Below are 13,738 nucleotides of genomic sequence, written 5' to 3'. Positions count from 1 at the left end.
AAAGTTGCTCAGTGATTCATGAGGCTTCGATTTCGCCATCTCTACTTCTCTCTCCAGGAAAGTGTAACCCAGCTGAAAACATAGGGTTAAAAATATAAATAAAAGTAACTTACTGTACCTGTTTTAAGTTATAGAATCTCATTTCATTGTTTTATTTTGCAGTTAAATTTATTTAAATTAATGTTAACCAATAGTTTAACAGTGTAATAATTTTAGAATGCAGTGAGCGGAAGTTATGTTGAGCAGTGCAGAGGAGTGAGAAGGAGTATTGCTTCTTGTCGCAATGTTAAGTGTGGTAAAAGGTTAAGCAAAAATAATGTTGGGAGAAAGAAAAGAACGTTCTGCACAGAAGGAGTTGGGCCTGAGGAGTGCTTTTCTCCCGATTCGCGATACCTCTCTTGTCTCGGTAAGTTAGGTCAGTGCTGCTGTTAATTGGACATGTGCTTAGCACTGCTACCTTAATAAGCTTTAAGTTTGCTTTAGAGCGGTAGTTACCATTTTATGTTTACGTGTTATCTGTGAAGATATGTGTGTGGGTTTTGTCGATTAGAGTATGTTACGTAAGATGAATGTTAATTAGTCCTGTAATGTGAGCACTCAACGATCAGAGAATTATTAGGTTATTTTTGTACAATTTAAGGTGTGGTAAATTAATTGAGTGAGTACTTGCAAATTACATTGTACTTTGTTATAATGTGCCCTATGTTATGTGTTCGATAGTAGATAGTTTTGTCACGTGACCACCTGGCCATGCAGGCTCTGTAGTGAGCAGCACACGCCGCAGTTCATTCCCGATTCGTTACTACAGATCCTTATGGAACGTTCGTTCTTTTGTCACCTCACAGCTGTGGCTCAGCTACGGTGTGTGTGGACTGAGAAACAAGGAAATTAATGATGTCTGATTTTTGACTTTATTTATTTGTAACCTGACAGCCATCCATCTTATATTCCGCTTAATCCCGTATGTGGGGTCGCGGGGGCTGGAGCCCATTCCAGCTGGCTATGGGCGAGAGGCGGGGTAGACCCTGGACAGGTCTCCAGTCCATCGCAGGGCAACACATAAACAAACAACCAGTCACACACACACACTCACACCTATGGGCAATGGAGAGAGGCCAATCAACATAATGCATATTTTTGGACCAAGGGAGGAAGCCGGAGAACCCGGAGAGAACCCACGCGAACACGGGGAGAACATGCAAACTCCACACAGAAAGGCACCAGGTCCACCTCCGGGAATCGAACCCAGGACCTTCTAGCTATGAGGCAATTGTGCTACCCACTTTACTTACATTATTTATTCATGGAATTATTATTAATTAGTGGTCTTTGATTCTTGTAGATGTGTGTAGTTTTATTGTGTGTATAACAATGTAAAGTGTGTTTGTAAACAAATACTTGTGAACATTATATCAACATGTTAATTTTGTGGAAAACCAAACCATTTGTGGTCCTAGTTTTATTTGTAAGTAAAGTCCATGCGCCTGTCCATCGCCACGAAAAGCTCTGTAACTTTGTTGTTTTTCTTTACCTTTTCATTGTGGACGCTAATGTTTTTCATGACACAATATCCCGTTAATCCAGACGTTCTCACAGGTTGAACACAGTACAGTCGGTTTGTGGCAGCACAGCCAGTCTTTTCAGGTGCACCAGTCCGTTTAAAAGGAGCAACTCGTCCTCTGTCCTGTAGTTCGAAGCAAACCTTTAAGCTCCGGCGTTGGTCTTCAATCGATTATGAGTTTTGTTTTGACTGAAAGTCCAGCTTTAACTTATATAGTTCTCGTCCATCTTGAGAGATGGGAAATAAGATAACTGAGTTCGTTTGCTAACTCACTGGAGCAGCGCCAACGTCACTGGCGCGAAGAGGCCCCTGACAAAAAAAAAAAACAAGCGCGTGACAGTAGCAGCCAAGCACCTGTCGGCTTCCGTAGAGGCTATTTCCTGTCTTGCCTCATTTCGAGTTTTCTTTGCCCGTTTTTCCGCGATCAATAAAGTAATTATGTCAAAAACATCGATAAACGCATTAATGAGTTTGTAGAAAGTGACGGTAAAGAAAAAAATCTGCATTTTGTTGGTGACAAGCTGTGAAACAGAAAGCAATCGCTCCACGTATTATCCCATGTAATAACGGCTGGAGAATGGGAGCTGGAGCCCTGGGCTGAGGCTGGGCTCATTGATGCCTCTTTGCTTGTTTCTCCCCAAATTTAGGGCCGGAAATGCGCATATTGAGCGATTTTCCCTGAAGAAACTTTGAAAAATGTAGAGGAAATGCATTTATAAAACAGATCAGTGGACAGATATTGATTTCTATTTTATGTTATGTATTCATATTATGGTATTTCGTCAGGCGAGGTGAGGCCCCGCCTCCCCTGCCCGCACGTTACTGTGTAAAAGGCAGCTCGGGCTGCGCGGTTAGCATATCGTTCTCGTTGATCGTTCACAGCTCAGGCTCTGTGGCGAGCTCAAAGTACTACAGACTCGTTCATATGGAACGTTCGTTCGTTCTCTCGTCACGTGACAGTGGAGCCGCCAACAATGGCAGGGAAGATGCAGGACATAAGTCGCGTTAATGTGGTGCGTATTTGCTAGGTTTTCACCTAGCTTGAATTGCTTGTGGCATTTTGTGATTATAATTGTTGCATAAATGTTGTCTTCAGTACATTATATAGTGTTTGAGAACCGCGGTCAATTTTACAACTCCCACAAAAGAGCTTCTGTAAAGGAACGAAAGGAATGACTGACTCTAAATGATTCGTTCACTTTACTGATCGACAGTTAAAGATCCGAGTCAGTTAAAGAACCAAACTTCCCATCTCTACCTGAGTGAAGGAGTCATAAAAAGATAAAAGGTCATGTCAGGCAAACTAATGATGTCATCACTGCAATGTGACCAGCATGTTAAGACAGTAAGTAACTTTTTATGCTTGATGTTATATTTGTTTATGATGATTAAGCTGTTTTAAATCAGCATCTGTAAAAAAACACAAGTAAAACCAACACATCACCAACAGGTCCAGCGATTCACCATCATGCATTCAGGAACTGGAGGAGCAGCTGAACCATCAACCCAAGGTTTGACACCTCCCTACCCACTAACCCACACTTACCTCTGTCAAAGGCTGTCCGTTCAGGGTCATTTCTAATATAGATAGGTTTTGAGTCAAATATTGTAAATGGACTAAAGAGCTGATGATGCCTCTGAATAAGTAAGTTTGTAACATGACAAACTAGGACAACTTCCACAACAACAGTTTGACTCTTGTACGTACACAACAACCCTGACTTTTTACATTTTGACATGTAAACAACATAGATCTATCTAAATAACTAACACAAATAACTAAGACGCTGAGGTATCTGGAACAACCCTAAGGTGAAGAAACATCTGTTGGGTTTTAAAATTGTAATACAGCCGCTACTGTACATGAATGAGATAATTAAGGGTCCTGTTGTCGTGTGCTTTTAAACGCACCTTTTACCACCTTAAGGCATTTTATTGTCATTGGAGACTTTCGATATTCTCATCTAATCTGGAGCTTCCAGTGACATTCTCTATGGACATGATTGATGTATGTTATAGGACCAGACACAAAGTCAAATCATCTGTACACAAAGCTCAAAGTTCACATTTTGAAATAGTCCAACTGTACTGTAAGTAACAAAAGCAATCGGTGCAATGCTACACTTCATCAACATACTGGGTACCTGAGCCGAACCCAAGTGGTTCTTACACCACAGTGCGAAGAAAAGCAATCAGCAACTTAAAATCAATCTAAGGGCGCTACCTTGTGGTTGAACACATGTATTACCTCGGCTTGCAAAGGCAGAATAATGCTTCACCTCTCACCTCAACAAGAGAATATTGTTCTTCATGTCTGAACCCAACTGCAGCTTGAGTTTGACCTTCTGTGTGTCTCCTCTGCTTGGTGCAAAAGAAGACCTACAGGTTCAAAGGTAAGGCTCCCAGGTCACCTGTGATGTCATTTTAGTGTTCTCACCAGACCCTCTGACAGACAGGCCTCATGAGCTTTGGTTTGGTGTCTACTCTCTGCCACTAGTATAACCAAAATATGAAAGCATTTTATTAGCTCTTCTTCGTGGAATCTATTCTAGTTTCGGCTTTCAGATAAACAGGACAAACAGGAAAGAGAAGTGAAAGAATAAGAAAGGGTACCAGAGCTGAGTTTTGCTTTTTGCGTGTATGAAGAATAGACACTAAATTACTTTCTTATTGGTCCTTCAAGGTGAAATGGCTCAAAAAGGAATTCAAGTGGATCAGGACAAACTGTGCTGCTCCGTTCGTCTGGATCTATTAAAGGATCCAGTCACTATTCCCTGTGGACACAGTTACTGTTTGAGCTGTATCAGAACCTACTGGGACGCAGAGGGTCACAAAGGAAACAGCTGTCCTCAGTGCAGACAGACGTTCACACAGAGACCTGCTCTAGTGAAAAACACTCTGTTGGCAGATTTAGTGGAGGATCTGAAGAGGACTGGACTCCAGGCTGCTCCAGCTGCTCTCTGCTATGCCACACATCAAGACGTGGCCTGTGATTCCTGCACTGGTAGGAAGCTGAAAGCCACCAAGTCCTGTCTCCAGTGTCTGGTGTCGTACTGTGACCAACACCTCCAGCCTCACTATGAGTCTCCAGCCTTTGAGAAGCACCAGCTGGTCGACCCGTGTGAGAAGCTTCAGGAGAACATCTGTACACGTCACAACGAGGTGATGAAGGCTTTCTGCCGCACTGATCAGCAGTGTATCTGTTACCTCTGCTCCATGGATGAACATAAAGGCCACGACACCGTCTCAGCTGCAGCAGAGAGGACTGAGAAGCAGAAGAAGCTCAGCAAGAGGCAGCAAACAATTCAGCAGAAGATCAAGGACAGAGAAGGAGACATCAAGAAGCTGCAGCAGGAGGTGGAGACCATCAATCAATCCGCTGATGAAGCAGAACGCAGCAGTGAGAAGATCTTCACACGTCTGATCCAACTAGTTCAGGACAAATGCTCAGATGTGAAGCAGCAGATCAGGTCCCAGCGGACAAGCCTGGTGAACAGATTGAAAGAGTCTCAAAAGGAGCTGGAAGAGGGGCTCACTGAGATAAAGAGAAGAGAAGCTGAGCTGCAGCAGCTCTCACACACACATGACCCCATCCAGTTTCTGCACCACTGCCCTGTGCTGCTGAATCCCATGGACTCCACTGACCCTCACAGCATCAGCATCCAGTCTGTGAGCTACTTTGACCACATGTTAGCAGCTGTGGCAGCAGCCACAGATAAAATACAGGACGTCCTCAATGAGGAATGGACCTGGTCTGAATTCCTCCAGTATTCACAACAAATGACGCTGGATCCAAACACGGCACACACTCAGCTGATGTTATTTAAAGGAAACAGAAAAGCAACAGTGATGAAAAATACGCTGGTTCATCCTCATCACCCAGACAGATTCATCAAACATCAGCAGGTCTTGGGAGCACATAGCCTGACAGGACGCCATTACTGGGAGGTGCAAATGAAGCAGAATAAATTCAGAACTACAGTGGCTGTTACATACAAGAACAGTAGCAGAACACAAAGTGAAAGTGCTTTTGGAGACAACAACAGATCCTGGGCTTTAGTCCTTTTGGACAATCGTTTTAAAATCATGCACAACGGAAACGTTCTGTTCATCCCAGGTCCCCCCTCCTCCAGAATAGGAGTGTTTCTGGATCACGGTGCAGGGACTCTGTCCTTCTACCGCGTCTCTGATACCATGACTCTCCTCCAGAGAGTCCAGACCACGTTCACTGAGCCTCTCTATGCTGGTCTCAGTGTTTATGGGTATGACATGTCTGTTGAACTGTGTGAGCTCAAGTAGAGGAGCAGCATCAATGAGACCTGAATCTGTCACAACTGCTCCAGTTATTTTTTTATTCTTTATTTGTAAAACCTAAGGTTTCTAGGTTTTAGAGTTTCCCACTCTGTTCTGACTAAATCATTAATTATTATGTATCATTAAGTATTAAGGAGGAACCGTTATTGTTATCAGTGGGACACGACCTTGACTGTGACATGTAGCATGAGCTGAAACCACTAAGAAGCTTGTTATGATGAAATAATGTCACAAAGACATGGAACTGTTTCACGAAGCAGATTTCACATGGACGTCACAGGACCTTTAACATAACTATAGCAACACTTCTCCTTAATCAATCACCAAAAGACTGCGTCTTTAAAGTCAGTGAATATGCTCCCAGAATATAATGCTTGACATGTTATTGTTTTTCATTTTGTCAGAAGGTCTGACTCATTAAACAGGTGCCTTGACATGTTCAGCTTCCTCTGTGTCTGTAAAATGTAAAACTGTAATAAGCTGCTAGTTTTTAGTTGAGAGTTATTGTAACATGAATGATATAAAATGGCTGATACAGTATCTTTGTCTACACAAAGGCACCTGGAGTAGAACCCTGGTTCTTCCTGCTGTGAGCACCTTCATAACCTTCATCACTGTGAGTCAGTAATGTAGAATCCATCCATCCATCCATTTTCTAAGCTGCTTACTCCCTAATGCCTATGGGCGAGAGGCAGGGTACACCCTGGACGAGTCGCCAGTCCATCGCAGGGCAACATAGAGACAGACAACCATGCACACACTCACACCTACGGGCAATGGAGAGAGTCCAATCAACCTAATGCACGTCTTTGGACTGTGGGAGAACCCGGAGAGAACCCACTCAAGCACGCGGAGAACGTGCAAACTCCACACAGAAAGGCACTAGGGCCACCTCCGGGAATTGAACCCAGAACCTTCCCTGAGGCGACAGTGCTACCCACCGTGTCGCTAATGTAGAGTCTGACCATAATACTCATCCTGCAGTGTTGCTTTCTGACACACTGCTCACATACAATGGGCTTCACTGTCAAACGTGGCTAATGTTGACTTCTAGACTTTTTTTTGTTGTTGTTCTGTCCAGCATTTCAACAAGCAGCATGTATTAGGCTGAATGCCATATTGTGATGGACAGATTCAACCAGCTGCTGAAACCAAGCCAATCAGTCAAGCAAAGGACAGCCTGCTCGATGGAGTTTTCCCTGACAGAAGGTTACTGTGGACATGGCTCATCAGGAGCTTTTCACACATTAGACTAGTGTGAGTTTAGAAGTTCTTGCACTTGACGGGGTCCACGTGCCTTAGGAGGAAACAAATCCTATCCTTGACTGTGACATGCAGAAGGAGCTGAAACCTACCAAAAAGCTTGTTTTGATGTAAACGTGGCATGAAGACATGGAGCAGATATCACATGGACATCACAGAACCTTTGATGTAACTATAGCAATGCTTCTCCCCAACCAATCAATCATCAAGAGATCATGTCTTGAAAGTCAGAAATTCTGATTCTGTTTGTCAGAAGGTCTGAATCATTACACAGATGCCATAACATTTTTAGCTTCCTCTGTGTCTGAATCAGAAAATAAGATGCAAATAGGCTGCTAGTTTTTAGTAGAAAGTTATTTTTACATTAAAGACATGAAATGGCTGATAAATAGCTCTGTCCCCATAAAGCCCTGTCCACGCCTGTGCAAAGCCAGCAATTCTCGGACAGTATAGGCAGGACCATCATCGATGAGAAGAGGTGGTTGAGGCAGAGGAGCAGGGGGAACCAGAATCGTAGTATGGTAGGGCCTGAGATGACCGGCTTACGTGACTGAGTCCTCAGAGGTAAGTCCTTGGTGAACAGCCACATTTGATGATCGCCTGGATAGGCTGGTGCTTGACTGTCATGACGCTGTCTTCTTGCGTCGGACCTGGCTTTGGAGCATGGCATGTCAAGCCTGTACCCAAGTCCTTCTGGATTGTTGCAGGGGAAAAGGGAAGAGTGGGGGGTTAGTATCCATAAGCACGCTGATATAGGGACAGACCAGTGAATGAACAAGCAAGGGTCTAGTGTGCATATTCCACCCATATGAGGTGCTGGCGGGTGGGGTTACAGGATGAACGTAGATGGAGTCCAGCCTCCAGCTGCTGGTTTGTCCTCTTAGTCTGGACGTTGATCTCAGGGTGATATTTGGAGGACCGGCTGACCTGGGCTTTGAATAACACTCAGAACCTGGGCCAAAACCTGGAGACAAACTGTTTGTCAGACACAATATCTTTCGGGAAGTCATGGAGGTGGAACACATGCAAGAACTGCCTGGGCGGTCTGCTTGGCTGAAGGAAGCTTGGGCATGGTCACAAAATGGCTCAGACGAGAGAAGTGGTCAATCACAGTCTTGACAACAGTGTTACTTTCTGATGGAGACAACTCGGCAATGAAATCCAAGGCAATATGGGATCAAGGATGGTGCAGGACAGGCAGGGGCTGGAGGAACCCCTGAAGGACACGAGAAATGTGGTGCAAGGATGACAACTGAAGGTGGAAGCATGTTCATGCAGCCCAGTGGATAACCTCCCCCCAGGGGGACGAATAGCCGATTGAGGGGACAAAAAGGAACTGACACAAGGTCCCGAATTACTTCCTTTACCCGCTTTTCAATTGACCATGTGATGACCCCCAGAAGATAGGATGTAGGAAGAATGGTTTCTGGAACTTCCATGTCCTCCTCGGACAGAGGATAGTGCATCAAGCTTGATATTGTTAGTTCCTGGGTGATAAGAAAGATGGAAGTTGAAATGGGAGAAGAATAATGACCAACATAATTGACGGGAGTTTAACTGTATAGTGGTCTTAAGAAATTCATGGTTTTTGTGGTCAATGTAAACCTAAAAAGGGTGCTTGGTGCCCTCCTGCCAGTGACGCCACTCCTCGAGTGCAACCTCGACAGCCAGGAACCTCCTATTCCCAATACCATATTTCTCAGGTGCAATTTTCCACCTGTCCCTCTGGGACAAGATGTCTCCCACCCCAATGTTGGAGGCGTCAAAACCTACTTTGAATTGGCAAGCTGGGTCTAGCATACGTACGTAGCATTGGTTCAGAGGTGAAACTGCTCTTGAGAAGGCTAAATGCGGCATCAGCTTCTGGTGTCGGAGAGCATGGAGGAGAAGCAATGCTACTCCAGTGTACACGGCTGGCCGTCTGTCTGTGTAGGCTTTTACTTTTGATAATTGTCTTCAAAGACATCAACTCTTTAATGGTGTACGATCCTGACCTAAGGTTTTTTTCTACCAATCCGATGGGGATTGAGTATGATGTTCAGGAGACAGTGTCCCCGTTGTTGTCAGAGATACCTGCCTACCTTTGCCATACTCTGAGAATATGTTCTTATATATGCTCAGGGACTTCTTTGCCTTGCAGACCTTGGATTTAAATGTCGGTGAGTCCAGCGCATTCACTGAACTTTTACCGCCGGACTGTGGTTATTTTAACTCACTGTACACATCAGGCTGGGAAGGAGGAATAGCCACTCTTTACAAGTCGGTACAGAATAGCACCCTCCGTCTCTGCTGGTTTTCTTCTCCAGTTTTGAACTGGAATTGTTTGACTTGGGCTGCTCTGCACCAGTGCTGTGTGCAGTGGTTTATCTAAATACAGCAAAGACTTTTTAAATGAATTTTCTGAACTGTTGGCTGAAATCCTGTCTAAATATGACAGAGCTCTTATTGTTTGGTAATTTTAATATCCATTTGTGTTGTCCAGACCATATAATGGTTAATGATTTTTTAAGTCTTATTTATTTTTTTAACTTCACTCAGCACATGTTGAGATCAACGCATGAACGGGGACACACACTTGCTCTGGTGTTGACATATGCACTGTTTGTTTCTAATTTGACGATATGTGATGCTGTGTTTTCAGATTATATGCCTGTTTTATTTGACATCGCTCTGCCCTGTGACACCTGTAAGCCTCGAGCCCCAGCTCGACGCGTCCATATTATCAATCCTTCCACTGCAGCTCAGTTCTCTGCTCTTTTTTATCAAACTAATGTAATTTCACAGTCCACATGTACTAATACAGATAACCTTTCTGTTGTTGTGCTTTCCCCTGTAATCTTTCACCAGTTCAAGCTGGTAACTTTGTCCTTTTTATGAGAAGTCAAGTCAACTTTATTTATAAAGCACTTTTAAAACAGCAGACTGACCAAAGTGCCTAACAGTTTAAAATAAAATAGAATAAAAGAATAGAACATAATAAAAGTGCAATCAAAATGCCATTTCCAACATAACATTTAAATAAAATAAAAAATTTAAAAGAACTAAAAGGAATAAAATACAATAAAATTGTTAAAGCCAACTTCTCATACTGGGTCAAAAGCCAAGGAGAAGAAATGAGTTTTGAGCTTTGATTTAAAAACAGTCAGTGAGGAGGCCTGTCTAACTTGCAGTGGCAATGCATTCCACAACTTAGGACCTACAACCGCAAATGCCCTGTCTCCTCTAAGCTTCCGTTGTGTCTTTGGCACATACAGAAGCAACTGGTCAGCTGATCTGAGCGACCAAGAGGGGGAGTGCACACATAGCAGCTCAGAAAGGTAGGGAGGGGCAACACCATTTAAAGACTTAAAAACAAATAAAATAATTTTAAAATGAACTCTAAGATGGACAGGCAGCCAGTGCAGTGAGGCTAAAACCGGGGTAATGTGCTCTCTCTCTTGCGAGTTCCACTCAGCAAGTGAGCAGCAGCATTTTGTACCAGCTGAAGACGGGACATGGACGATTAAGACACACCAAAATACAAAGAATTACAGTAATCCAGCCTAGTTGTAACAAAGGCATGGATCACTGTCTCAAAGTGCTTTTTTGACAAAAATTGTTTAATTTTTGCCAATTGTCTCAAGTGAAAGAAGCTGGATTTTACCACTGCACTAACCTGCCTATCCAAACTAAAACCACTGTCCACCTTAACACTCAGGTTTGTGACGGTAGGTTTAAAAAATTGTTGTAAAGGGCCCAGGTCTACAAGAGAGGACCCACTGTTGGCGCTCGGACCAAAGACGATGACCTCTGTCTTTTTCTCATGAAAATGGAGGAGCCATCAAGGCTCTTACTTCATCCAAACATGTCATCAATGAGCCCATGGCAAAGCCATTCTTCCGTTTTACTGGAACATATATCTGGGTGTCATTAGCATAACAGTGAAAGGAACAATTATGCTTTCTAAGAATGGACCAGAGGGGAAGCAAGTACAGGCAAAAAAGCAGAGACGCCAAAATTGAGCCCTGTGGGACCCCACACAGAAGAGGAGCAGAAGAGGACTGGACATGATCAATTTGTACACAAAATGTTCTCTCTTCCAAGTATGACCTAAACCACTAAAGAGCAGTGCCACCGATGCCTAAACATTTCTCTAATCGAGAAGTCAAGATACCATGGTCCACTGTGTCAAAAGCAGCAGTTAGGTCCAGTAGAACCAAGACCACATTGTCTCCAGCATCTGTAGCTAAAAGGATGTCATTAAAAACCCTCAGCAATGCTGACTCAGTGCTATGAAGAGGTTTAAAACCAGACTGGAAAACCTCAAGTGTGCCATTTTGGTCTAGAAAATCCTTCAGTTGTTCATATACAGTTTTTTTCAGAATTTTGGAGATAAAAGGGAGTTTCGAAATAGGCCTAAAATTAGACATCACAGTGGGATCCAGGCCTGGCTTTTTGATCAGTGGCTAGACTGTAGCATGTTTACAGTTCTTTGGGAAGACACCAGAGGCGAGGCTGCTGTTAATAACAGAGAAAACAGAAGGTCCTAAAGTAGTGATAACCTACTTCGAGGTGGGACAGCATCAGTGGGGGAACCTGAGGGCTTCAAATGTTTAACAGTCTTGTATAAAAACGAGTCACTGGTTCAAAACAAGAAAAGTTACATGACAAAATACAGAAACTGACGGGTCAGAAGCAGGTGGTGATATGAGGGCCCTGACATTGTTCACCTTATTTACAAAGAACTTTTCACATGCCTCCAGACAAGGTTCTACACAGGCAGTCTTCGGGGCATTAAGAACAATGTCTATAGTGTTAAATAGAACACAAGGCTTGTGACACCTTGAGAGGATGATATTAGACAGGTGTTGTCTTTTGGTCTCTTTTACCACAGTCTGATAACGATGCCAGCAGTCCTTTAAAATTTGCAAAGACACTTGTAGCTTGTTCTTCCTCCACTTTCGCTCAGCTTTTCGGCACTCACGTCTGACACCACGAGTTGTTAGATTTAGCCAGGGTTCAGATTTGGTTTTAAGCTGTCTGGGTTTTAATGGAGCCACAGCATCAATTACTGTTTGGCAGGTGGAATGAAACCAGGAGCTGAGCTCATCTGTATCAGAACACACAGGCTCTGGGCTGTTTTGATTGAAGGAGGCTGAGAACTGAGCGGCAGTGGAGGTGTTAATAATACGGACACTCCGAGCAGGAGCGCGGGACTTGAAGGTGTTACAGGACAGGTTGATGTCAAATAAAACAGGCATGTGATCAGAAAACACTGCATCACAAATCCTCAAGTTGGAAACAGACACTCCGTAAGTTAAAACCATGTCAAGTGTGTGTCCACGTTCTTGCGTGGGTTTTGAAACATGCTGAAGAAAATTAAAAGAGTCAATAAGACTTAAAAAGTCCTTCGACATTGTTGTTTCTGGACAGCACACGTTTACATTAAAATCTCCAACAATAAGAACTCGATCATACTTAGGCATGATTTCAGCCAGCAGTTCAGAAAATTCATTAATAAAGTCCTCATATTTAGGTGGACGATAAACCTGCACACAACACAGGGTGCAGGTGACCCAGTTCAAAGAAGTCCAGTTCAAAGCTGGAGAAGGAGTTGGATATAGCTGGTCGGCTACATTTATACACAGATCTGTACACAGTGGCTATCCCACTGCCTCGACCCGACGAGCGCGGACAGTTTAAATAACCACAGTCTGGTGGTAAAAGTTCAGAAAGAGCACTGGACTCACCAACCTTCAGCCACGTCTTTGTCAGACAAAGAAAGTCCAAGTGTTGTGAGCTGAAGAAATCCTTAAGGATAAAAGTTTTGTTCGCTAGAGACCTGGCGTTTACCAGGCCGAAGCTGACAGGTGCTGGTGAGGCCAAGGTATTTGTAATCCGGGGGGCCTGGCACAGAGGCCGCAGGTTCTCCAGATTGACCCCACGCTGCCTGGGCCCATCAGAACAAGGACGGCGACGACGGTAGTAGAGCTACTCCAGTCCGACGATAGGCACCAGCCAGGCACCAACAGGCTCCAGTAAAAGTCGGGAAGGCAAGAGGCGATGAACCGCTCCAAACCCATGCAGCTAGTCCACCCGAAACCGTATCAAGCAGGCCTTCAGCTTCACCAGTTTACCGCTGCGTCTGCCCCAGTGACGGTGGCGTTTCCTCCGTGGAGGTAGCACCACAGTCCGGCAAAGGTGAGCAGGTATCCCGGACAAGAAAGGAGGCAAACTTTCCTGACCATCAATGTCAATCTCCACCAAGTTCCTGGCTGAGACACAAAGATCCAGGAGCGTAAGGCGATCATACACCAGCAGAGCGTTGGCCTTTTGAATGACACTCAACAAAAGCAACATAAACACAAACAAAGTCAGCCATGACAGACGGCAAGCCGGACACTCTGGCGCCATCTGTGGTTTCAAGCAGAACACCTGAACCCTTCAGGTTCCCCCTAGTTCCACCTTGTCTTTTTCAAGAGGTTATTACTACTCTGGGTCCCACTGTTCTTGCTGTTATAAACAGCAGTCAGGTGTGTTTCCTAAGAACTGTAAACATGCTACAGTGCAGCTACTGACTGAGAAGCCTAATCTGGATACCTCTGAGCTGTCCAATTTTAG

The 13,738-nt window shown here is 44.1% G+C and overlaps 1 protein-coding gene across 4 annotated transcripts in view; it reads left to right on the top strand.

Annotated features, from left to right (window-relative positions):
- LOC114867074 (tripartite motif-containing protein 16-like) overlaps positions 1–13,738 on the top strand; it is a 60,112-nt gene that overhangs the window by 41,404 nt on the left and 4,970 nt on the right. Inside the window, exons 1-4 of one of the 4 annotated variants that reach the window (XM_029169395.3) lie at positions 2,228–2,574; positions 2,776–2,906; positions 3,012–3,072; positions 4,245–6,435. In XM_029169395.3, the coding sequence (XP_029025228.1) occupies positions 2,853–2,906; positions 3,012–3,072; positions 4,245–5,860 (1,731 nt within the window). In that variant the 5' untranslated portion in view covers positions 2,228–2,574; positions 2,776–2,852 and the 3' untranslated portion in view covers positions 5,861–6,435. Of the gene's footprint in view, positions 1–2,174; positions 2,575–2,775; positions 2,907–3,011; positions 3,073–4,244; positions 6,436–13,738 lie in introns of those variants that run through there. The other 3 variants (XM_055513213.1, XM_055513211.1, XM_055513212.1) reach the window with 3 other exon arrangements.

The sequence above is a fragment of the Betta splendens genome, chromosome 12 (genome assembly GCF_900634795.4).
Source record: "Betta splendens chromosome 12, fBetSpl5.4, whole genome shotgun sequence".
Taxonomy (NCBI): Eukaryota; Metazoa; Chordata; class Actinopteri; order Anabantiformes; family Osphronemidae; genus Betta; species Betta splendens.
This window is presented reverse-complemented; position numbering and strand designations above follow the sequence as displayed.